The sequence below is a fragment of the Semicossyphus pulcher genome, unplaced genomic scaffold (genome assembly GCF_022749685.1).
Source record: "Semicossyphus pulcher isolate SPU_LCO1_2020_fin unplaced genomic scaffold, fSemPul1.0.p SCAF_12, whole genome shotgun sequence".
In the NCBI taxonomy this organism is placed as follows: domain Eukaryota; kingdom Metazoa; phylum Chordata; class Actinopteri; order Labriformes; family Labridae; genus Semicossyphus; species Semicossyphus pulcher.
The window spans coordinates 22,688,526-22,714,471 of record NW_027211626.1 but is presented as its reverse complement, the minus strand read 5'-3'; the positions used below and the strand labels follow the sequence as shown (position 1 = coordinate 22,714,471).

Sequence of the window (25,946 nt, the reverse complement as noted above, 5' to 3'; positions counted from 1 at the left end):
CAAAGGTCTGAGAGTCATTTTTATTCAGAGTTTCAGAAACCTCAGCAGTGCAGCATTTGTGCCTCTGCTGCTGCTTCCAGGCTGTTTGGTTATGAAGAGAAACCACATGAATACACAGTATTAATAAAAACAAAGACAGCCTCGGCTGCTTTCTACCGAACAACATGAAACAGTGAAACTTGTCCACACGAAGCACAACATGTCTAATCAGAACATAACGGAGGGAGACGATGAACCCTTGTTGATAAAACTCCTGAATCTGAACACAGTGAACAGCCCGCTCACTGTTTCTGACATATAGTTAAACCTTTCGGAGGAAGGCCATCTACATGGTATTCTTAAAAAACAAAAGACACACACACTCATTTGTTTTCATTTTAACATATCTTTGTCAGTTTAAAAAAGTTTTTTTACCTTGTATATATCATTATTTATACATAAAAGGCCAAAATTATGAATTTTAAAGTAAAAAATTCAAATGTTGGCAATTGTCTTAACATTCCTCAAATTTTAAGTATTTCGACTTTTGGAGTCAGAAGACTTAAAAATAATTGATCTGTCATAATAAGTCCTAACACCTATTAATCTTTTTTCTTTCTTCATCAGTGGACTTCCATAAAAGGCCTCATTTTCATTTGATAGAAAATTCGAAGAGTGAAATTAAACAGAGAAACCGATGACAGTAACAGTACCTGAACCCTTGTTTACCTGCCCTGATGAGGTCAGTGCTCACCCTGACACAGCTGAGACCTGCTGCGTTCCAGGTCTGAGAGGAAATCGGAAATTTCTCCTCCTACAAGTGCTGTTAAGGACGCAACAGGTAAACAGAAGTCAGATTTAGATCCAAAGTTCATCCACAGACACAGCTCACTCCCCTTTCACTTGTTGTCACTCACATAATAACATGTTTTACAGAATATAGAAGAAAATCTCTGCAGCCTGATGTCTAAAGTTTGGATGATAGATGTAAAGATCACAGTCCACTTCTGCAAAGGTCCGCTTCCTGCAGGGTGAGATGAATTTCCTGAAGCTGCTTCAGATGCAATTTTCTCTCCTGCCCGTCACTGATCGGTCACGGGCGACTCCTCTTCTTCCATTGGCTGGCTGCCGAAGCCGCTGTCGACCGTGGCATCTGATTGCACAGAAACACATGAATAAGATGGACTGTGGCTGCAGTTTGACTCGTCCTTATAACTGAGCGTGTATTATATAGTCACAGAACTGTATTTATATTAACAAACCTTATTTATGGAGAAAAAATCATTTATGTAAACAAAACTACATTTGTGGTCAATTTTAATGTTCACAATATTGATAGTAAAACTTTATTGAAACTAATATTACTTAATTTTTAGTCATGAACTTTATTCATTCTAAAAGTATATAAAAGGTAACTAACATATTTTTCTTTACTAACAATTTTTCAGTTATAGTTTTATTAAAAAAAAATTAAAAATTACATTTTTTATAGTAACTGACCTTTAGGTATAACAACAAAACTTTATTTTCATTCAATTATTTTAAACACTTACCGATCATAACAAACTGTTTTTATTGTTACATAACAGAAAAACTGACTCTTAATGAAAAAGGAACCAAAGCAAACTGAGATAAACTCACTTCACATATAAATGTTTTATAGTTTCATTTTTGACATGTAGCTGCTGTATTTGTGGGAATAAACAGTAAGCCGTTATTTACTTCAACCTTCAACTGTTATATAATGATGAATATCTTGTGTTATTAGTTTGAGTGATTACTCCAAAAGAACTGTAAATGTTTTACTTGTCTAAGTATTTTGCAGAGTAAGATGCTAAGATTAAAACATGAATGCAGAGAAAGTTTGAAAAACAAACCAAAACTGACTCTGTAAGGTGTGAAATTAATTAATTGAAAGAAAATTATGTTTGGTGTGTGTGTGTGTGTGTGTGTGTGTGTGTGTGTGTGTTTCTTGGTTACCTGTGCTGTGTTTGTCTTCTCGTAGCTCGGTGTTCCTCAGCAGTCGGACTCCTTCCGTCAGACCGAGAGACTGAAGAGCTTCAACCAGACCTTCAACTGGACCTCCACCCAGCTGGACACAAACACACACAGTGATCAGGGACATCGCACACTGACAGCATTGGTGTCTTTTTATTTGGCCCTGGATCAGCGCTCACAGGAGCTGAAGTCATTGCAGACGTGTTACCTTGTAGTACTGCAGCAGATGGTGGCACGGCGTTGTGCTGTCCTTGTACAGGTGAGTGAGCGTCATCATCCCCAGCTTCTCCGCCAGTGTCTTCCAGGAAACCTCGCCGACACTCAACACCTCCACCAGCCGGGACAGAGTGTCCTCGTCCAGCCTCGCAGCCTCCGCCTCTGCAACATCAGCACAGGTTTGATTCACTGATGAAAATGTTTGTAAACAGATTTACAAGATTTCTCTGCTTTTTGTTCCGTCGTGAGTGAGATCGTTGGTTAGCAACTTCCTCTGCAGTGTTATTTTTACCATGATCAATAGTGAGGGTATTTCAGTGTTTTCTGTACATTATTTATTAGCTTCTGTCTGAACTCTAATTCTGTTTATGTGTCAGTGAGCGTAAATTAATCTCAGAGGAAGTTCAGTTCAGATCAGAGTCAAGGAGTTCTTCCAACAGGTAAATAACTCACCTTCACTGCTGCTCGGTTTCATCTTCTTACTGCTGTGACGACTCGACTTTGGACTCTGTCTGGAGTTTAACAAGTTCCTCACCTGAGGAGAGGAGACAAGGAAAGGAGGTGAGGAGATGAGAGGAAATGCTCCTTCAAGCCAAATCATGTGAACAACATTATCATTTTTGTGTTCGGACGGACTCTATTATATTATTATGTCCATTACTTTTACTTTGATAACTTGGTTACCTTTTGGCATTTAGCGAGGTCCAGAGGGGTGTGTCCTCCTGCAGGTCTCTTGCGAGGGTTGACTGGCTGTGCGGCGGCCTCTCGTTCTCTGACCTCCTCTCTGATTGGTTCATCTTCGTCCTGCTCTTCGTCTGAAGAGGAGCTGAAGAAGAGCGGCTCGTCGTTCTCGACGTTCTTATCAGCGCCTGCAGAGCAGCCTTCATTTAGTCTCTCTGGTATGTTTATGTCTTTATTTTACCTTATTAAAAGTTACAGCATTTAACCACGTGGTTTAGTTTAAGTGTTTAGTTTGTAATTGCGGGTTATTATCTTATTTTTCAGATACAGTGTTGTTTTCCAAACAGACAAATCCTTTTGCCCAAATCCAGCTCCATGTGTTTGCATTTGTCTTCTTAAGTTGCAGCAAGTTGTCCGCTCAGGGCCACCGTAGAAAACCCCTTCTATTGCTCACAAATGTTGACTAAAGACTAAACCTCATTAACATCCACTACATTGGTCCCTCATATGTTTCCTTTCATACTATCAGCCCTCAGTGTTCGTGTGTTTCAGTGGTTCTGACCTGCAGCGATGAGCATGGAGCAGAGAGTCGGAGATCCCTGACTGGCTGCAAGGTGGAGAGGCGTGTTTCCTCCGAACGTGCACGCATTAACGTCCGCCTTCAACTGAAAACAACACAAATTGATAGAGTCACACGGTGATGTCACTGATAAGATAAGATAATCCTTTATTGATCCCCGGGGGGGGGGAATTCGGGATGAGAAGTTATACAGGTGATGTTTGTGCGCGTGTGTGTCCTACCTCTGTTATGAGAGTGCAGGCCACTTTAAACAGGTTTTCTCTGACGGCCAGGTGGAGGGCGGTGTTTCCACTCTTCTGCTCAGGTGCGTTGATTTTGGCTCCACCCTCCACCAGCAGACGGAGGCAGCGCTCGCCCTCCCTCCTCACCGCCAGGTGGAGAGGATGAAGACCTGAGACAGAGTGAAGAACAGGTGTACTTTAGTTTCTTTGGCCTGTACCGGCTTCTACAGTGACCATAGAATATCATATACCACCTCCCACTCGTGGCAGGGAAGGTTGTGCTTGACACTCATCAATATCTTTGTATCAGATATTCATAGGGATGTACTGTAGAAATGTAAGGGAACACTGATAATGATCTAATGATCTAATGATCTAATGAGCCATGACATATGTGGTGTACCGTGGTAGTCGGGGGTGTTGACCAGGTGGGTGTGGCGTTCTCCCAGGTGAGCCAGCAGCGGGCGGAGTGTGGTATGGTCTCCGACCAGCGCTGCCAGGTGGAGGGGACTGCGGCCATCTTTGTCCACCAGGCTGGGGTCAGCCCCCGCCCTCAGCAACACCTCCACCACTTTCACCTGCCGGGTGATCACCGCCAGGTGGAGAGGAGTCTGTAGAGACAGCAAGAGGTGTATTGGCTTTATAAGTTACCTGTGACTGAGGGATTCACAGTAAGGTTTCAGCTGATAGCTAAGGACACTATGTAGTGATAGTTTTGTTGGTTAGCTACATTGTGGCTCTTTGGGATAATCAAAGTCGAGAGATGAATCAGCTAAGAACTACTGTAACTGTTGACTGTAATAAGATTTGTTGAGGAGCGGTCAGAAATACTTTCTTGTAGTGAGTGAGTCGTATTAAAGGGGACATATTTTAGCTATGCAATCAATTTTATATGACTGTAATGTGTTTTTGAATCATGGTGGTAAAGTTTGTTTCGTTTTAAAAATTGTATACATATTTTAATCTAATTATTTTTTGGAGCCTCTCCTTCCTCCTGAAACGAACAAGCTGTTTTGCCATTCAAAAGGTCAGACCTTAGCCACGATTGGCTGACAGGATTTGGAGTGACCACATAGCCCCTCCCTCACGTGGGGGAGCGGCCGCACTGCACTGTCACTCTAAAGTTGTGGAAAACATGGCTGCTCTAGGATCGGTTATTCAGCCTTATATGTACGAGCCAGAGTCACCAGGAGGTATCGGAATGGTAAGCTGAAATCTTGACGACTTGACTACAAGCTAGTGCGAGAAGGCAGCCTGAGGTGAATGACGGTGAACGACGATTGGTCGATTTCAGCCAAAGCAAAGTTCTACGTAGAAACCTGCAGCTGTTCTGAGCGGCCCATTTCAGAGGCTACTTTTTAAAAAATGTAATTCGGGAAAAACACAGAATTATGCAGTTTTCACTTTTTCACTGTGAACAATAAACACCCAAAACTGTGAAACCCATGCAGAATATGAGAATATCCATTTAAGAGATACGGCCCCTTTAAATATGGTACAGTTCTGTTTTGCTAAGTGAGTTAGCGAAGAGTTAACTACCTGTCAGAGGTGATCTTTGATGAGAGGGGTAAACTAGGGTTAAGCCCCTGTTTATATAATGATATAATGTATTGAAGTAAATCATCTGGATTAAATTTATTAAATTTCTTTATTGAGATAAGTGTTCACGAGGAGTCAAACTCTTGTTGAAGCTGGTAATCTGTGTTGACATTTAGCTAGCTTGGGGTTATTCAAGGTGTTGTACTTTTAAACGTTTTAAAACATGTTAGATTGTTAGCTTAGAGTTATCTACCTGTCTGAGGTGGTTGGCTGTGTTGAGGATGTTTTGCTGCTGACTGCTGAGCAGAGTGTGGATCAGCTGCTGAATCACACCTGTCTGCTGATGGATGATGGCCAGGTGCAAAGGACTGTGGGAAAACAAAAAATACATAAATCTTCCAATAACAAAAGCAACAACACTAAGAGACAAAAGTATCTGTGTTATAGATTGTTTTGGTTGTGGGGTAATCTCAGCCAGATGAAAAACTCACGTGTCTCCGTTTCCATCCTGGACGCCACAGAGGTGTTTCTGGATTGCCAGAAGGAACCGGGCGTCTCCGGTGCTGCAGTACTGCAGTAGGGCAGCAGCAGTCTGTCTGGCGCTCTGAGAGGCTCTGCTGTTGAGGGCTGCAGCTGCAAACACACAACAAAGCAGGACCTTTAAAAAGAGTGCAGATGAAATACTCATCTGACCTGCAACACAAGCAGGGAGTCAGTTCCTTTAGCATTCTTTCATGTGGTATCTTACCGATATGAAACAGCTGCTGTTGTAGTGGTGAGCCGGCCTGTCCTCCTCTCTGTCCTGATGTTTGTCCTCCCGTCTGTCTGTCTGTCTGTTGCTGGGTAACGCCTGTCTGAGGGGCGGAGCCTAACATCTGAGCTCCTCCCACTCCTCCGAAGCCTGTGAAGCCTCCCGTGTAGAAAACTCCTTCTGTTCCTCCTCCTCCTCCTCCTCCATTCATCTGCTGGTTGAACTGGAATCCTGCAGGAGGAAACAAAGTCCACAGTGAACTCCCTGTTCGCCCAATGTGACGACCAGCTGCAGCTAAACAACTGGGGTTTTCTCAAAATACATTGCTGTTGTTTTACTGTCATTCATTATGTTCTTTATGTACCCTCTAAAAACAGGATTCCAAACATGTAAGCATGATACTAAACAGCCAAAATGTATTAAACATTTAAAACAAGCTAAATCTGATTTCATGAAAGCATGATCCCAATCAGCTAAAGCATGATCCCAAGGAAGCTGAAGCATGATCCAAACAACTGCAGTACTACATAGTCAAACCATGTTCCCAAGCAAAAGCCTGTTTCCAAGGTGCAGAAGCATGATCCCAATCAGCTAAAGCATGATCCCAATCAGCTAAAGCATGATCCCAATCAGCTACAACAAGATCCCAATCAGCTAAATCATGATCCCAATCAGCTACAACAAGATCCCAAGCAGCTAAATCATGATCCCAAGCAGCTACAACAAGATCCCAAGCAGCTACAACAAGATCCCAAGCAGTTAAAGCATGATCCCAATCAGCTACAACAAGATCCCAATCAGCTAAATCATGATCCCAAGCAGCTACAACAAGATCCCAAGCAGCTAAATCATGATCCCAAGCAGCTACAACAAGATCCCATGCAGCTACAACAAGATCCCAAGCAGCTAAATCATGATCCCAATCAGCTACAACAAGATCCCAAGCAGTTAAAGCATGATCCCAATCAGCTACAACAAGATCCCAAGCAGCTACAACAAGATCCCAAGCAGCTAAATCATGATCCCAATCAGCTACAACAAGATCCCAAGCAGCTAAATCATGATCCCAAGCAGCTACAACAAGATCCCAAGCAGTTAAAGCATGATCCCAATCAGCTACAACAAGATCCCAAGCAGCTACAACAAGATCCCAAGCAGCTAAATCATGATCCCAATCAGCTACAACAAGATCCCAAGCAGCTAAATCATGATCCCAAGCAGCTACAACAAGATCCCAAGCAGCTAAATCATGATCCCAAGCAGCTACAACAAGATCCCAAGCAGCTAAATCATGATCCCAAGCAGCTACAACAAGATCCCAATCAGCCAAATCATGATCCCAAGCAGCTACAACAAGATCCCAATCAGCCAAATCATGATCCCAAGCAGCTACAACAAGATCCCAAGCAGCTACAACAAGATCCCAAGCAGCTAAATCATGATCCCAAGCAGCTACAACAAGATCCCAAGCAGTTAAAGCATGACCCCAAGCAGCTAAAGCATGATCCCAAGCAGCTACAACAAGATCCCAAGCAGCTACAACAAGATCCCAAGCAGCTAAATCATGATCCCAAGCAGCTACAACAAGATCCCAAGCAGCTACAACAAGATCCCAAGCAGCTAAATCATGATCCCAAGCAGCTACAACAAGATCCCAAGCAGTTAAAGCATGATCCCAATCAGCTACAACAAGATCCCAATCAGCCAAATCATGATCCCAAGCAGCTACAACAAGATCCCAAGCAGCTACAACAAGATCCCTAGCAGCTAAATCATGATCCCAAGCAGCTACAACAAGATCCCAAGCAGTTAAAGCATGATCCCAAGCAGCTAAAGCATGATCCCAAGCAGCTAAAGCATGATCCCAAGCAGCTAAAGCATGATCCCAAGAAGCTGAAGCTTGATCCCAACAAGCAAAAGCATGTTCCTAATCAACTAAATCAAGATCCAAGACAATAAAGTCATGACTTAAAGGACGAATAGTGTATATCCAAGCAGCCAAAGCCTGACTGTTGACAGGAAAGAAATGACCCCAAGCAGCCTAAACATGATCCCAACAAGCTGAAGCATGACCCCCCAAAAGCTGAGGTGACAAATAAAATCCAAGAGATATCATGTCAAATGATAGTGTCAAAATCATGTAACTAACCTTGTTTGTTCATGTACATAACACAACTCTATAATTGTCATCAATGTTGGTATTTGTAAATCCCCAGTACCTCGGCTTTTATGCTTTGTTATCAAAACAGAAAGGTGATGCTAAAAATCCCTACCTCCTCCTCCTCCTCCTGCTCCTCCTCCAAATCCCCCGGCACCTCCGCCTCTTCCTCCTCCTCCTCGCCAGGGTTCATAGTGAGGCAGCGGTTTCTGCTTTTTCCTCAGCACCTCCTCTTTGTCTGAAAGAGAGCGAAACAGTAGAGTGTGATGAGAAGATGAAAGGGTGAAATGTAAAGGAAATAAAAGAAGTAGGTCGTCTATTTGAGACTGAAAACTTGTTTTCTGCACCTAAAATGTCTTTTTTTTTCCTTTCATGAACCTGCTGCGTGATTCACGTCTGAGTGAGTAGGTGAAGACTGAAATGCCAACCATTTCCACTGAGGGAAATCCCAAATAACTGTGACCTTAAACACCGAACAAACATCGTCTTCCGAGTCTTTACGGGGATTTACAGGTTAAAGCTCATTATACTATAAGTGTCTTTGTTCTCTGTGTTATTGTGATGCAGGGATGTTTCCCAGCGCGTTGGCTGACCTTGGACCTGTGGTATGTAGGTGAACTGTTTCGGGTCGCTGCTGTCGCCGGCCTTTTTCCTCTTCAGCTGCAGGAAGACGGTGACGGGCCGCTCAATCTCTGCGCTGTGATACGCCGGCGTTTTGAATACGATGGCGTACTGAGGAGAGAGAAGACAGGATAAACACTTTGAAACCATGAGAAAAACACTGGTAAGACAAACAACACGGACACTCACTGAAGGCAGCACAGGCAGTCAGGATTTAATTTAAATCTGTCTTATTTGTATCCATGCTTTAGCTGTGTATTTTGTCTTCTCAGTAGCTTTGAAGAAGAATAATTTAATATTAGTGTCAGCTTCGTTTATTCGTATTTCCTTTTGACTAAATAATCTTCAAAGTAAACCCACTACATGGAGAAGAAGCTGCTGTAAATGTTAGTATGTGAACTCTATATTGAGTTTACTTGGTTTAAGTTCAGTTTCCAAAGTCAAGAATGAACATTAAAGCTCCTGTGAGGAGTTTTTAGCTGGTTATGAAACAGACTGAAATTAATTCTGATGACTCTACATGACCTACAAAAGCAAAGCAAAGATTGATTAATTCTATATAGTTATTTTTAATGTCTGAAACTGCTAGCGGGGGTAGGTGTCAGACGAAGAGATTGTTCAGACGCTGCCTTTGTTTACATTTTCCAGGGCAACAATTTAAAGTGAGTGATACATATGACTGTTAAAGAAAGCAGGATGAGAGTTTTTGTTCAAAACCACCACGTACGCATGTACAGGACAAAATCAGCAAAGAGATAAGAGGTACGGCTTTGTCCACAGGGGGCGCCAAAATCAACACAAACCAAAAGTTTGACTTATTTTTCATTATTAGTCTTTTAGTTAGAAGTTGATTTGTTTTGGAAACAAGTCAAAGTTAAGTCTCACCAAATACATTTTTGTTTTGTTTTTGTTGCATTTGCTTAAAGAAAATAAGGTTTTCTCACATCAAAAAAGCCCAAATGTACATTTAATTTGCTTCTTTAAAGGCCCTTTGAGGAATTTGGGTTTGTGTTGATTTGTGTTGAAACCAGCTGTTTCAGGCATTAAAAATAACTCTATAGAAATAATCAATCGTGTCGCTGATGATCTGGTTTGCTTATGGAGGTCATATAGAGGCATCAGAATTAATTTCAGTCTGTTTAGTAACCAGAGAAAAACTCTTCACAGGAGCTTTAATGTATTTAATATTCAAACATAACCGCACTGGAACTCGAACCAGGAACCTTCTAGCTGTGAGGAGACAGTGCTAAACACTACACCACCGTGCTGCCCTACAATTGTAAAATAAAACAATTGTCAAATAAATGGTACTGTACTTATAGCGCTTTTCTAGTCTTCTGACCACTCTACACGTCACATCCTTTCACACACACACACACACACACACACACACACACACACACACACACACACACACTATAATTTAGTTACACTAAACTGTATAAACTGTAACAGTAATAATACACACACATTCACACACAGCAGGCAATGCCTCTGGGAGCATTCTGGGATTTAGTGTCTTGCAAAGGATGCTTTGGCATGTAGAGGGCGACCCGCTCTACCCCTGAGCCACAGGGCCCAGAATAGAGCATTTAAAAAAAGACAGGCGCCATCCATTGCATACTAAAAAGTCAGACTTAGGAACAGTAATTTCTCTTTTACAAAGTATTTTTAATCACAGCTTTGACTCTTTCTGGGTGATACAATAATAAAGCTGGAGTTTGTTGTGAAGGTTTTTCTACGATCAGATTAAATATTAGGAGAGAGCTGCTTCACCAGGGTGTGAGGGATTCTGGGAGCCTGGCAGAGCAGCCATGAACATATGAACAAATAACTACAAACCATTGCAGTGCCCTTGTCTCTCTTATCTCACATTTTATGGACAAAACTCAGACACACGATCGATGTTTGCAGGTGAAATTTTTAGCTCTGCACACATTTTTGTTGTCAAATCTATTCTCTGTGAAGCGTGAAGTGTGTGTGTGCCTGTGTGCCTGTGTGCCTGTGTGTGTGTGTGTGTGTGTGTGCGCGTGTGTGTGTGTGTGTGTTACTGCCCGCAGACAGTTTGAAGGAAATCCCCTGCTCAGCACACATTATAAACTCTCTTCTGTTGTGGCCTCAAAACATTTATCACCTCCTTGATGTTACACACGGCGTGTGTCAGTGTGATGCGTTCACACGTAAATAAAGGCCTATATGTAAAAAACACACACACACACACACACACACACACTGAGTCTATGTACCTGTTTGTGAACATCGGTAGGTGAGAAGTCACCGAACGCCTCCCATCCTCCCTCCTCGTCCTCCTCATAAAAACGGATCTCGATGTCATCTAGAACGAACAGCACAGAGGCATGATGGGATATTTCTCCAGCTTCAGACGCAGTAAAATGATCATCAGAGTAATGAATAGCCTCATGCTTGATTTTATACCAACAACAATGTTCACCACAAAATCCTATTGAAAAGTTAATTGTATTCAATTATTGTTAATTGAAAATACCTTTAATAATCCTGATCAAAATAATGGTGTAAAAAAAACAATCACATTTTAAATAATGTAATCATACATTATCAGGTCCTCCTGAATGCATTAATGGATGCTTAGGAAATAAACCATATTGTTAACTGGCTGTTAGCAACATAGATTTTTCCAAAGTAAGAATATTCACAAATATCCACACATTGGAATTTAACTTGATCCCTTCATCTTGACTGATTTGTTTTGATCCCACATCATCCCACCCCTGATCAAATAAAATGTCTGAATCTAAACACCTCCATAGCTGTCTGATTTAAAGGTTATATTAGTCCCTTTTACACTGTGGTTCTGCCACAGCGCCGTAACAAAGCTCCACCGTCACTCAGCTTTTTTCATTTCACATTGAATCGAGCAACACCGGCGTAACGCTGCCCCAGTGTGTGTTTTTACACAGCATTCCTGCGGAATCAAAACGTGCGCAAGGTGCAAACAAACAGCGCGTGCTTCACATGCACACGAACGGCGCTGTTCCACCATGCTGGGTCCGCCGTTTACACTTTCGCCTTTGTTACGCCTCAGTCACTACCTCCGATGGTGGCTCAGAGGCCGAACGACTTCACCATTCCATGTTTTACATAGAAGACGAGGCGTGACAGAGGTGTAATAATCCTGCCTTGAACTGGCTGTGTGAAAGGGTCTGTTGAATAAAAATGTTCTCACCTTTCTGGACTTTGTCACAGAGCAGGAAGATCTCGTCTCCTCCGAGCACCGAGCCACACGTCTTATCCATCCGAGAGATTTTCAGGTTGGAAGCGTTTGGTGATTCTGCAGGTGAGACCAGACAGGATTGTTTATTATTTCTTATTATGCATGACTCCCTTTAACTCGTATTCCATCCATTTCTTGTGACTGAGTTTCAAGTAGATGGCTTCTGACCAGAAGGAATATCAACACCCTCTTTAGAGCCTTTAAAAACACTAAACATTAATGTCATTCTTATACAATCCTCAAACTTGTGTTCAAAGTAGGTTTCTTTTTTTAAAATGTAATGTGAAGTGAAAACACTTATTCGCGGAAAAACAGGGATACAGTTACAGTAGCTTTAAATGTTTAAAACTATAAAATCCATGTTCTTCAGCAGTAAATATTCAGATTCATCAGGTGTTTTTGACTCACTGCTGTCATAGATGGGGTTCGAGACGACAGGTTTCAGCGCTCTGGTGAAGCCTCCGTTGCTGTCCTGCAGGTAGGCGGTGAACTTTAACCTGACGATGTTCAGGTCCATCACCTTCCCCAGCTCCTTGGCCTCCTTTAGGATGGAGTTCTCCTCTGAATCTGGAGGGAAGCAGGCAGCAGAAAACTTACACAGAGAACAGTCTGGGTGGTTAAGATGCTGTAAATCCTGATAAAAGCCACAAGGACATGATGATATTTCAAATAATGTTGAGGCAAACGTGGCTCTATGCTTGTGTCTGCAGGCTGAAATTTTAAATGTGAGAGCAGATATGAAACATGTAAAGGTTTAATTTATTCTAGACATTGCTTAATTTATTCATTTATGTCCAATCCTGATCTAAAATTGGAACAATACACACTGCAATCACAACTTTAAGATACACATGAAAACTTCAGGACATTTGGTATGAAAATAATCAGGATGATTAGAAACTATGTAAAAAGTATGAAGGAGTAAATCTAAATTAAGAAGAACAGAGTAAAAACAATCCTAAATAAGTTGAAGGATGTAAGGCAGAAGAAAGAAGAGAATGTTTTTAACAAAGGGACACAAAATCCACATTGTTAACTGAACAATTTCAGAGTATGAAAGAGTAACCGTATTTTGACTATAGGTCAAAAGTCATTTAAAAAATACCAGATGGTAAATTAATTTTATAATAATATAATAAATGAAGACAAAAAATTAGAGTTTATACAACATAAACATGACACGAGGAGAAAACGCTGCGTCTTTAGGTCCACATTATGAGATCCAAACAGTAAAGAAATTATTCAAACAATTGTTGTATTTTAGAGGTCTGTTTTCAGGATAGGCAGATCAGGCTTCTTTTGCCAAAATTATGAGATAGAAAATAAAAAACTTGACTTAATTGTGACCAAAAAAGCTTTTTAGACCCTAATTTTGTAGGACATAAAACAGTCACAATGTTTCTCATTTCATGGCCCAACAGGTGAAGCAAACGTACCTGTGAGGTGACAGTGAGCTCCTTTCTGTCTCCTCCTCTCCTCTCTGAGCCTCCTGCTCAGGACCTCCACAACACCTTTCTTTGTCACATGGAGGATCCCCAGGTTACTGAAGCTACAGGAAGTGACATCACAGGTCAACATCACGACATTTTACATCACAACATACCATTTGTCCAATTCTACATAAATAATGTATGACTGAATGTATCTGTTTAAAATATTTATGTCTATATATTGTGTACTTAATCTTACATACTCGTTACTTTTACATTTATAGTTTTATATTTTATAAAACTATAACTATATATTATTATAGAGACTCATTCTAGATGAAATTGCCCTGAGATAACTTCTGTCAGTATCTTTTATCATATTCTTGGTTTCAAACTTTAAAATGTTTCTTTCTATTTAATCTCTCACACCTTGTTAAAAACAAATTGAGAGGGAAGTATTGTTTTGTATTTTTTTATAACAATCATATCTGTCAAGTTTGACTCAGCTTTGTTAAAGAGAATCAGATTTCTCAGAAACAGCAGCTTCCTTTTTCCCCAATGACGTTTTGTAAAGTGTATTTCCACATTGTTGAGGTTTGAATTAGAGGAATATTTCTTCCGAGTAATAATCACGTTACGATTCCCTCATCACTGTTATGAATTCTTTCCTTCATGCGTTTCTGTTTGTTCTCTCTCCATACATATCTAAACAAGTTCCCTGCCACTCCAACCTGAAATAATAAAAGAAAATCTGACTTCCTCTTTGGACTTTTTCTTTAAGAGTAATAACGCTGCTCTGATGAGGTACAAAAACATGAAAACTTTCCTCCCTGACTCCTTGTCACGGTTTGTTGCTTTATTAAAGGAGCTTTAGGGGATTACGCTGCTGTTTGGGAAAATAACAGTGACATGATTGGATACTTACGAGGCAGTGAGGTCGTTGGGGCCGACGTCGATAGTGCAGGTGCCGTTCTCTGTGCAGTGACGTCCCACCAGACTGTGAGCGTGAACGCGAGGGGGATCAGAGTGGGTCACCAGCTGGACCTCCACCCGGGCATGACCCACGTAGTTGTTTATCTGAAGACGAATTGGAGTGGTGGACAAAGTTTTAAGATAATTAAGGACTACAATTACAGCGTAAAAGTGCTGAACTGAAAATGTCACTAGAGGTATAAGTAAATAACAGTGGGCCTTATATTGATCCCTGTGGGACACCTTAGACATTCCAGATATTTACTGACTTTTGCATCAGTATTTCTGCAGAGAGGCATCTTTAGTTAAACTTCAGCTGCTTTAATCGATTTATTACCCACTTGGTGGCAACACAGCAGACTGTAAACATAACCTGTGACGTTATATGAGTCAATAAAGTATTTAACTGATAAGCAAACAGCTGCTGACTATAATAACATTTTCTGACCATATTCAGTGATAAGTGATTCTAAAAAGCTGTAAAATGAAATATTAACATGTTGATACTTTTGAAGGATAAAAGATTGGATATGAACTATGAGGCTTTGACAGAAATGTTTAACATTTACAGACGTTCCACAAGCCTGACAGCAGAGGTTGTCGACATGTCAAAGCGATGTCAGAGTGTAACCCACCTTCACGGTCGGGTAGGTTCTCCGGTTCTTCTCACTGGAGGCCCCTGGGAGTCCGCCGTGTGAAGGACCCTCACACTCATAACGGAAACGAAAGCCCCTCTGGGAACACAGTTTTACAGAACAGTAAGTACATCAGGTCTTTGTGTCATGATTTTGTTTTGTTTTGTTTGCACTGAGTAGAAATAAGAAGTCATAGGCTGGAGTCAGCTGCGGTAATGAGCAGTTTGTGTAATTTTACAATGTCATTAGTACAACCACTGATTTCGTAAACCTGGTTCTTCTTTCCGCCTCATAACAGAACTGATTGATTTGCATGACAGTCAGAGGACTCAGTGTAGTCACGTGACCTTTAGCTGCAGAAACTCCCTGACTTCCTGCAGGCAGACTGCTTGAGTTCAGCTCAGTCCCATGTGGTTATATGACTGTTGGGAAAACCCTGGATTAAAGGAAGTGCCTGTTACTGTAACAAGTGGATCGACCTGACGGGGGAAACACCCCTGTGTGTGTGTGTGTGTGTGTGTATGATTAGATGAAAAGGCCTTGTAGGTCTTGTAGATGAGTACTGGCTTCAAATTCCACAGAACACACCTGCACCTTGTCTCTGATTATATGTTCATTTAATTTTTACTGTATTGTGTGCATATATCACATATACTAAACATGATATATATATATAACATTATACACACTATATTCTTCTATTGTATGACTATGTGGACTGTACTTCTTAGTGATACCTATATACTTATACTACTTTACTTTATGTCACACGCTCTGGCTGCGGAAGTTGCAAGAGTGGATTCTTTTACCACAAATAGGAGAATTGATAGAAAGAGTAAATATCAGTGGGCTGAACAGTGATCCCTGTGGGACACCATTATGAAAAAAAAGTAGTAGTAGTAAAAGAAGTACAATAATAGTCTCACCTGTTTGGGCTCCTCGATGATTTGAATGTAAGGACCATGAGCTGAAACAAAAAAAGGTTTAGTTAATGTCGGTACACCTGGCTAACATTCATCTGTTTTTTTCGATTTCATCATCCACTTTCACTATGTCACGGGCCACTGAATCGTTTACACCTAGTAAAAAGGTACGTCAAGGTGTTTCCCCCTAAGCAATTTCTTGAGAGCGTGACACTAGCTTCCGAATAACTGTTTGGTTACAGTTTGCGGACAAAAGAGGTTTCCGTTTCTTGGAACAGGAGAACAATACAAATGTTCAGGTTAGGGTCCCCGATGGTCCTGATGAGTACTGATGTGATTTTCTTGCTTCTGGTAAAAGGGTCCGAAATGTCTCAGAACTCGTTTCCAGGTATGAATAAGACATAAAATCCGACCCCCCGATACCCCCGGACTTGGTTGGAGTCTGAACGGGAAACTTTGAACAGCTTTGCATCTACAATATTAACCTCTAATAAAATGATGAAAACTGCCTTTAAAATACAAATCTAAAGAGGTTCCACTTTTGGAGTAAATGTAGAGGGTTAATGAGTATTTGAAGACTCTTTAACTTGTAGGTCTAGATGTTTATGGTCTTGGATGTTCTAAAATGTCTTTGTACATGTTTCCAGGTGTGGACAGGAGGTTCTTCAAAAACTATGTTAACGTTCCACATACTGATAAGTAGTTCCAAACATTTATCTGGTTCTTACACAGGGTTCACAGGTATGAGAAAGCTTATACAAAGTTGACACCGGAAGGGTTCCTTCCTTTTTGTCCTCCTGTTAAAAGTTCCCATTAAGGGTTTTATCTCCTACTTCAGGAAGGGCTACATTGTTTCCAGGTGCAAACGAGAGGTTTGAGAAATTTGGGCTCACGATTCTTGGGTTCTTGCAAGAACTATTCCCATGTTGGGTGGCTAGAAATTGATCATCTGATGTCAGGATTTACATGGAGGTCCCTAAAAGATTGATGTCATTTTAGGGTTCTCTTTTTCGAGAACTATTCTGATGTTGGGTTACAGGAAAATGTCGGACCAAATAAGTTTATACGTTCTTCGTATTACATGGAGGACCTAAAACGCTGATCTCTTGTTTCCAGGTGCAAACGAGAGGAAAGAAAGAGCAGCAACAGATTCCAAGAAACTTTGGAAACAATTACTAAGTCCATGTTCCTACTCATGTTACAATATCTAAAAGAAGATAATCTAGAAAGTGCAGTAGATTACGAACACTAGGTGATTACCTACACAGGTTAGACAAATTAAGGGACAAGTTAGATACTCTACACGATGTTCTTTATGGGTTTTTGAGGTGAAAATTACGTTTCATTTTTTACATTTGTTTTAAAAAATGATTCTGTAATCTCATATATTTCCTATCTGTCTAACTTAAACTGAAAATCTGTGACTCTGTGTAACATTGCGTACCTGTCTCAGGTATGTAGGGTTCTGTCTTTATGTCCACTGGAGGAATGTAGTCATACTGCATCAAGTTCTCCATCTGCAGCTGGAGAAGAAATAAAATATTATTAATATCTTAGACTGAAGCAGAACATGTTTCAATTCATAAACCAACCTGACAATCAATCAATCAATAGAGACATAATAAAAGGGTCATATACATTTTAGGGGGGTTCACAGTTTGTCTTGTAGTGACTTATTTTGAATCATCAGTTATCACTACAGAATAATGAATAACTGGTATCAGGTTTCAAGATGATTATCGGGTTCATATGAATCAGTTTTTCCGTAAAAAAACCCAAACTACTTTACTGTCTGTTGTGATGTTGTCTTTGTAACGCCTAATGGAGTATTTTTATGTATTGTTTTTTCATTTGTATTTTTAGACGCAGTTTTTACTGTTTGTTTATATGACTCTGAAAAAAGCAAAATAAAATACTGTTCATGCTGATGATGTTATTATCTCACATCAGCCTTTGCAGAATTGTCACGTTTCTTGGTATCTTATCTTCAGTGAGGGAAGTGTGGCCAGCGTGTCCTGATCCGTCTAAAATAAACGTTTCTATCCGCCTTTTAAACGTGCGATAAAAACTCAGCAGTAAGAACTTCAGTTTGTGAATGTGTGATAAAAGTCACCGAAGTTACAGGAAATAAAAAAAAAAAATTAAGATTCACATCAGGAAACACAAAATTTTCACAATGTTTTACTTTGTGACACATGCAAATCAGTTTGTTGAAATCATTTAAATACTGCCTTCAAAGGAAATTGGAATTTTTTTCTTGATTTAATTTATGCGATGTGTAAGATTTAACGGGTGCAGCTGTTTGATTCATAGCTAAAACTGACACTGCTGAGAAAACTGAACCATAAAATACTGTAGATTTTAATCACTTCATAACAGTTTAATTTGCTGACATGTGTCCACGAGTAAACATCCTTAAGGACACAGGAACACAATATGTTCTTCTTTCTCTCCATAGAAACGAGAGATCTGCACAAAAGCTGTGACTTTATCTCGGTGTCTTTGTGCAATTTCTGTGTTGCTTTTATTTTATTTACGTCATCTGAACGTTTAGAAATGAAAATATTCAACCGCAATTTTAGATTTTGTAATTTGATTTAACAAGGTAAGTTTGAGGACCTCTTTTGCGAGCACACAGGGCTTAAAAAGTAGAAAAAACAACAACACACACAAAAAAACACAAAATGAGCTCAGATAAAATAATACTACATAATAATATCCTACCAAATAAACAATAAAATCATTAACTTTTAAAATTATGGTCAACATGAACATAAAAACAAATCAGCTAAATCACATATATTAGCCTTTTTATCCATTTGGCTATGTAGGAATAGTTTCTCAGTCTTTTTGTCCCTTACTGGGACCCATACATAGGAACACCTACAGTCCATAACATTATAATAAGCTGATAAGATAATATACGATCAGGTAACTGAGGTGAGAGCAGCTCCTGCTCGTCTGCGCTGTTAGTATGAACGTTTGAAGAGAAATGGACTCACGTCATTGTCGTAGACGTTGATGAACTGAGCTTCAGACATCCTGCAGCAGAGACAAACAAACAGTTAGAGGCTTTGAACCTGATGGAGAGAGTTTAGACACAACACGACACAACACTACTGCAGGAAACGTTGAACACCGTCCGACCTGAGTCACTTTAAATCCCCTCGACTGTCACTGCTGAAGAGACACGCCACATGAGGAAATAACAAATTAACAGACTGAGCAACAAAATAAAACCTGAAGCAGTTTCACTTTCACATGACGGGAGAGACACTCAAATACAACTCTTCTTTCTCTCCCTCTTCTTCTCTGCTCTTTTTTTTTTTCACCCTCCCTCCCTCCCTCCCTCCCTCTCTGCTTTCTCTCTCTCTCTGTGTGCTGTTTTACCCCCCTCCCTTCCCCTCGTTCTGTTTTCAGTCACTTCCTGGAAGTGGCCGGGTGGAGGAAAACCCCCAGAATTCCAGATCAGCACTGAGGGGGGCGGGGCTACTGCTACTGATGTCACTCTGCTGCTGCTGCTGCCGACTGAGGAGGGTAGATAGATACTGAGGAGGAACTGGACTTTAAAGATCAGACCACAAGAAAGAAAAACAGAAAGAAAGAAAAGAGTCTGCTCTGCTGACATGATATGTGTTAATGTTTCAGAAACACTCCCTTACTCCCATATTCCTCTCTGTAATTATTGATGCACAATAAGACCAGAGCAAACACCATGTAAAGAAGATTTAAATCTTAGATTTGTTAGCTTAGCTTAGCTTAGCTTAGCATAAAGACAGGAAAGAAGGGGGGAAAGCCAGACCAAAATGAAGTGGTAGACAGACTGCACTTACATGGCACTTTTCTCGTCTTCAGACCACTCAAAGTGCTTTTACACTACATGTCACATTCAACACTTCATGCACACATTCACACGCTGATGGCAGAGGCTGCTATGCAAAGTGCCAATCTGCCCATCAGGAACATAATCTAATCACATTCACAGTGATGTCTCTGTCTTTGGGGTTCGGTGTCTTGCCCAAGGACACTTTGATATGTGGACTGCAAAAGCCAGAGATCAAACTGCCAAAGGAACCGTCAATCTACCAATTACAAGAGGATGAATGTTCATGACTTTGTGATCCTCTGACTTATCATCTAGAGCCTTCATAGGTCAACATGTTAATGTGACAACCTTAGTAAACTCTCTTTACAGATTGAGCATCAAAATGTAGAATAGCCGAAGCCTAGCCTAACAGCAGGCTTTGGTTGCTTAGAGGAAAAAATCAGTCTGTGTGGAGAGCAAAAGGGGCGGAATGCAGTCCGCTACAATGCCATCCCCGCAGCCGTCTGGCGACAATTTAGCTTTTTACTTATCTCTAATAAAGAAACATCTGCATGCAAGTGCAGCTAACAATCTGCTCTTACACATCCTATCTCAACTCCATTCTTGCTTCTCAAGTTTCAGCCTGTTAACAATGTAGCTCACAGAAAAGTCTTGGCAGGAAGTCCTTTATTGCAAACCACTGGCTACACCGGAAGCCCCGAAAAGTTGGCCATGGCTCCCCATTGGCTAAGTTGTAGTCAGACGATAGCCGATGGGTTTGGTGACACCTTTTTTGATAAGTAGTAGCCTGACTTCAGGTGTGTTTCTGGACCTCACTGTAAGAGAGATCCAAACAGCATCCCCACTGACCGCATGAACTTACTCTCCGCGTACCAACATCTGCCTGGAGATGGATGGATGTCTACTGGTCACCCAGTTTGTAAAACAACAGATTACTGCAAATGCTGCATCAGTGGGTCATAGACTCTTTGTGTTAACATTCAATGAAAGAAAGTGACTTAACAGAAAATCCAGATAACTTTAATTATGTCCAATACATGCAGAGCCAACAACATTCCCATTCAGCTTCACCTGTACTTTGTGGTTACTGCTAGTAAGCTAATGTTAGCTTGCTAACATGCTTTAGGTCTGCATCCATCACAACATTGTCTTCCCCTGCCTGGGTCCTGGTCATAAGCACATGAAACTAAGCTGTCATATTTCATCATTCGTCTTTGGCTGCAGAGTCAGCACTCTGTGATACTGTATGTAAATCTGTGTGTCGTCTGCAAACCTCTTCACAAATGTAAGCTCAAGATAATAAAGAATACTTTGAAATAAAACTCAAAATTAAAAATGACACAAGAAGCAAAAGGCAAAATAAACTGGTGGAGATCTAAAAGACATGAATTAAACCAGCAGACGAACCTGAACCTTCACGCACAGACCTCCAGCTTCTTGTGTCTTTGATGGTGACTTCCTGTCTCTCCTCAGCTCTACAACATCAGAAAAACCCGTCTCACTGCAGACTTTCACTCAGATCTGATCTGAATCATCTTGTTTCCCACACTTCACCCGTGCAGAGGGACATCCCCCCGGCGACAGCAGCCAATAGCGTTTTAGCATTTCAGCCCTCATTACCATGAACTCGCAGCAGGTACAATAAGAGCGCGGCAGTCAGAGGAGAGAAACCCAGAGGGGAAAGTTTGTGTTTGGGGTATTTCTGTGTGACCTCTAACCTCTGCAGGAATCCACTGAGGTGATTTTACTTTTCTCTTTCTCTGAAACAGGTTGGTCAATATTTCTGTTAACCTGTTTTCTAAATGATGACACATCTCCTCATCTTAACCTCCTCGTTAAACTCTACAAATACACCTGAAGGACCAAATCCATCGTGTACATGTTTAAACGAAGAACGAGACACGCTTACCTGGAGACATTTTGCTCAGTTTTCACTCACAAATTTAGAATTTTATAAATTCCTCCGCACAGACTGATTGTCGACGTATGAAAAGGCTGCTGATCAGTTCATATGCGGTGCAGCAAAATGGGGAACGTACTAAACCATCCCAATGAGACATTGTTAAGATGTTCAAGACCTGAACTCTGTCAGAGAACTGGAGTGATGCAGAATATCTAAAGGGGAATAATGTTTTTCTTTCCTTTTTTACTTAATATTCTCTGACTGTATCATCTGTGCAGGGACTACAGATGCATCAAATTCAGAGATTAGTGACGCAAAGAAGCCTCAGTGAACAGACCTAAAGGAGCACCTCAGTCCTGAACACAGTCTGAACCTGAAGTGCAAAGAACACCTGAAGTCACTCAGGACAGGACCCTGAGGCAAACCCACAGGTGTCTCACCAGCAGGACAAAGTTTAAAATGCAGTCAGCAGACAAACCCAGAGACAAACACAACAATCATCCTCAACAAACACCTCAAACACTCCAACTGTTTGTTCATGTAAACTCACACAACATCAGATCAGATCTGAAATCATAATGTCTCAAGCTTAGAGCAGAGCATCGTCTGCATATGGGCAGAGATGAACGCTTCTCAGTCAGCACTGATCGCAGGTTCACACTTCACACAACACTTTTGGACACTCAAGTTAAAAATGGATGCAACTAACTATTATTTTCATTGGTTATTTTCTTCTCAACTGATGGATTAGTTGTTTAGTCCATAAAGTGTCAGAAAATGGTGATAAATGTCCATCAGTGTATCCCACAGCCCAAGATGAGGTCTTAAATTATCCTGTTTTGCCACAACCCGCAGATATTCAGTTTACTGTGATAGAAGAGACAAATAATATTCATATTTAACAAGCAGGGATCAGAGAATTTGGACTTTGTCTTCTTAAAACAGAAGATTAGTCATTGCAGCTATAAAGTGAAATATGGATACTGTTGCGAGTGCAAGTCCTAACTAAGTGTTTGGTTGAAAGCTTCAGCTAGTTTCTCCTGTGACCACACATACAACTGAAACTAAGTTTACTCAAGGTCTTAAGTTACTCTTAGAAAGACAATTCCACTTTAGTTATGACTTTGTGTCCATCATATCTATCATTTTCAGTCACATTGTACTTGATGGCGTATGCACCAAGAAATGAAGCAAAGTGCCGTCAAAGGAAGAGAAAAAGAGAACAAGCTAGTAAACATGATGATACAGGTTTCAAACTTTAGGAAAACTCACAGGAAGGAAATGCATCCATCATTTTAGTGGGTAAGCACACACAGTTCTGGTGGGAAAAACTGTTTGTATAACAAACTTTTGTATACAGCAAGAATCCACAGAGCAGCTGAGATCTGACCTTTAAGGACTCAGAGAACCGCCTTCAGACAATCAGACAAAAACCCAGAGACCCTCAACAATGTGCAGCGTCAGTCTCCTGGTTTGACTTTTTCAACCAGATATTGAACCACGTTCATGTTGAAACAGAAACAGCACAAACACAAACTGTTGACGTAAAGCTGAAGAACACTGATGTCTAAACAATCCCTTTTACTGGAACTGAGATGCCAGACAAAAAAAAACAAACTACATATCTTACAACTCCTTTCGAAATTACAGTTACATATAACATAGACGAGTTTTGTCGAGTTTTAACCAAGATCCAAACCAGTCAATCAGAAGTGCCAGCAGAAAGAACTTCAACATGTTTCAGTCTGTTTCCCGCCGCCCGGCTCACATCCCTCTGATTCCTCTCCTCCTTCAACACATGAATTAAACACGTACCTGAGACCTCCCGCCATGACTGTACACAAACACTGGCGACGATGGTGATGATGAAGGTTCTGCTCCCTGCAGGAGGAGGCCAATCTGTTCTTCCTCCCTCTGGGATTTTCCTGCAGATGCCAAATGAAGAGTTAATCAGCGATCACAGCTCAGTGGCAGTGTGTGATGGAGTCATATCTAAAAACATCAGTGGGAATTTCCACTTGTGTTCCTCCTCCTCCTCTGTGATTATTTGGGGACAATCCTCGATTTCCAACCACCCTGAACAACAACAACAACAAACAGCTGTATCTGTTAAAGGAACAATCTTAGCACAATGAACAGAAGCAGGGGGTAACTGTTAGCCTAGCTTAGCACAAAGACTGGCAGCAGTGGGAAACTTTTTTTTTATTTTTTTTTAGCTCTAAGGCTTTTTTAATAAAAACTGTACACTTGCAGTAAAAGAAGTTTGACAGGTATGACAGCCAGTGACCTCACATATCCATCCCCTGGAGGACAGATTGAACTTCATCCATGATGAAGACCATGAGATGCAACTAGAATCTCAATATAAAAAACTTAAGTTATGTGTATAAGTTATTCAAATCAGGTCGTTCATTGTTTATTCTCTTAGCTGAAAAATGGTCCTTTAACTACATTTTTGATCTCGATTACTTGAGATTTTGTCATGTAATTGTTAAAACAATTTTAGTTAGGTTCCATATATTGTAGGTCGATAACGTACAGCATTACCAGGATCATTTTAGCCAACACATGAACCTGGTTTAGAAGGATTTATCTGAAAAATCAGACAGAAGATAACTGGAGAAAAAAAAAATTATTTATTTGAGTATATCAAATAAAGAATATGCTATTTAAAAACTGGTTCAACTCTTAGATTAAACATGCACAAATACAGTTAAAACAGTTAATTGCTCAAATGCTTGAAATCTTACAGCAGTCGCTTCAGTAAATTTCCCCTCAGTTACACAATCTGATCAAACAGCAGCTGATTTCTTCACGTTTCCTTTATACACCGTGTTTCATTTTTCCTCCTGCAGCTGTTTGAACTGTTTAACTACACACACACTTTTAAACAAAGTAGACATCCTGCCAGGCAGTCAATTTAATGCCTGGATTTGATTCCACGTTATATACGTTTAGGTATATATACATGTAAAGGACATTCGTTAAATAAACCATAAATGCTCTTTTCAAACCTCTGAAAGTTGACAGATCAGGCTGCAGCTGCATTCAGTGTCCTTCGATCTGTTGAGGAACAACTTTAGTCGTTTTTACTCTAAATGTCATGATTTTTACCCTGACATTAGCATGAAGGCTTTCAGCGGGTTTACATAAAAAGATTTCGCTCTGTGTTTGAACTCTGAAGTTGTTCGTTAGTTATTGACGAGTTATTGATCAGTTTGTGTAACAGTTAATAGAAAAATAAAAGTTTAAAGGTGAGTTTTTACCTGCTGCAGCTGTCGGTCCGTCTCCCCGAAAAACACAACTCCAAACTGCAGTGAATGTCACACCAGCAGCAGTACACCTGAGGCAACTTCCTAGTTGTTATTTTCATAATAAAACTACCTGGAAGGGAAATTACATTTTTCGCTGCTACTATTTTCTTTGTTTAAGTCTCGTATTTTATGAAAACATTTTTAAATTTTAATTTAAAAGAAGTTGTTGAAGAACAGCTCCTTAAATAAAATGATTGATCTGCTACATAAAAATGTGCCCCCCCTTCCTGAATATCCTGTTTAAAAAATGAAACGTTCATTTCTAATTTCCACCTACTTGTTTTTCTGTTTAAGTATTTATATAAATATATAAGTTAATATATTTTCCTAGTCATCATTACTACAAAAATAAGCGTTATTATTTTGCATTTTCTTTTATTATTCAGGTTTTTATGGGGTGTTTTTTTTGTTTAAAGTAGTTTTGTTATTTCTTAAATCACTTTAAACATTTTTCTAATTATAAGATATCTTACTCTCCGAATATGAAATACCTTTATGTGTACAATCTATAAAAAAGTATACAGAAAAAATGACAAAATAGGGGAAAATATCTGGTTGCCTGACGCCATGAAACTATTTTGTGTTCAAGTAAAGTGTTTTTGTCTATTCCAAAGTATTTTCTGTTTTATATTGTTTAACTTTAAACTAATTTAATTTCTTCGCTGCTGTATAACACTTAGAGAATTTTAGTTTGAAGGCCAACAGGAAGTTATATGCGCATTGTCCTTCACAAGCCTGACGCACCCTGGCAGTGTTGTCATGACTACCCGCTGCCTGTCAGTCAGAGTGGAAAGCCCCGGAGCTGGAGGGGAATTCCGGCACAACGTGGCAAATACAGCCTGCTGATTGGTTGAAGAAGGTGGAAAGCCCCACCCACCTGGCACACACGGAAGTGCACGAGCCAAAAAAAACGAGGGAAATATATCACAAAATATACAGATATATT

The 25,946-nt window shown here is 40.3% G+C and overlaps 1 protein-coding gene across 1 annotated transcript; it reads right to left on the bottom strand.

Annotated features, from left to right (window-relative positions):
- Position 1: 1 nt before the first annotated feature.
- On the bottom strand, positions 2–25,007 carry nfkb2 (nuclear factor of kappa light polypeptide gene enhancer in B-cells 2 (p49/p100)). Its single transcript, XM_069659219.1, has 24 exons — positions 24,953–25,007; positions 23,502–23,611; positions 18,960–18,999; positions 17,402–17,480; positions 15,961–16,001; positions 15,035–15,133; positions 14,353–14,504; positions 13,434–13,546; positions 12,406–12,564; positions 11,950–12,054; positions 10,991–11,079; positions 8,717–8,855; positions 8,239–8,361; positions 5,963–6,196; positions 5,706–5,847; positions 5,468–5,582; positions 4,079–4,286; positions 3,676–3,845; positions 3,437–3,539; positions 2,878–3,062; positions 2,647–2,728; positions 2,186–2,355; positions 1,960–2,071; positions 2–1,132 (listed from the first exon to the last, which is right to left on the bottom strand). Exons 2-24 carry the CDS (start codon positions 23,516–23,518, stop codon positions 1,062–1,064), a joined length of 2,748 nt encoding a protein of 915 aa, XP_069515320.1. The 5' UTR covers positions 23,519–23,611; positions 24,953–25,007; the 3' UTR covers positions 2–1,061.
- Between the last annotated feature and the right edge of the window lie 939 nt (positions 25,008–25,946).

Excerpts from the sequence above, each read along its gene's own strand:
- nfkb2 (XM_069659219.1), bottom strand. Across the intron at positions 15,134-15,960 it reads TCATCGAGGAGCCCAAACAG|AGGGGCTTTCGTTTCCGTTA; the intron begins GTGAGACTATTA and ends CTGTGTTCCCAG. Across the intron at positions 13,547-14,352 it reads CCCAACGACCTCACTGCCTC|CTTCAGTAACCTGGGGATCC; the intron begins GTAAGTATCCAA and ends CACTTCCTGTAG.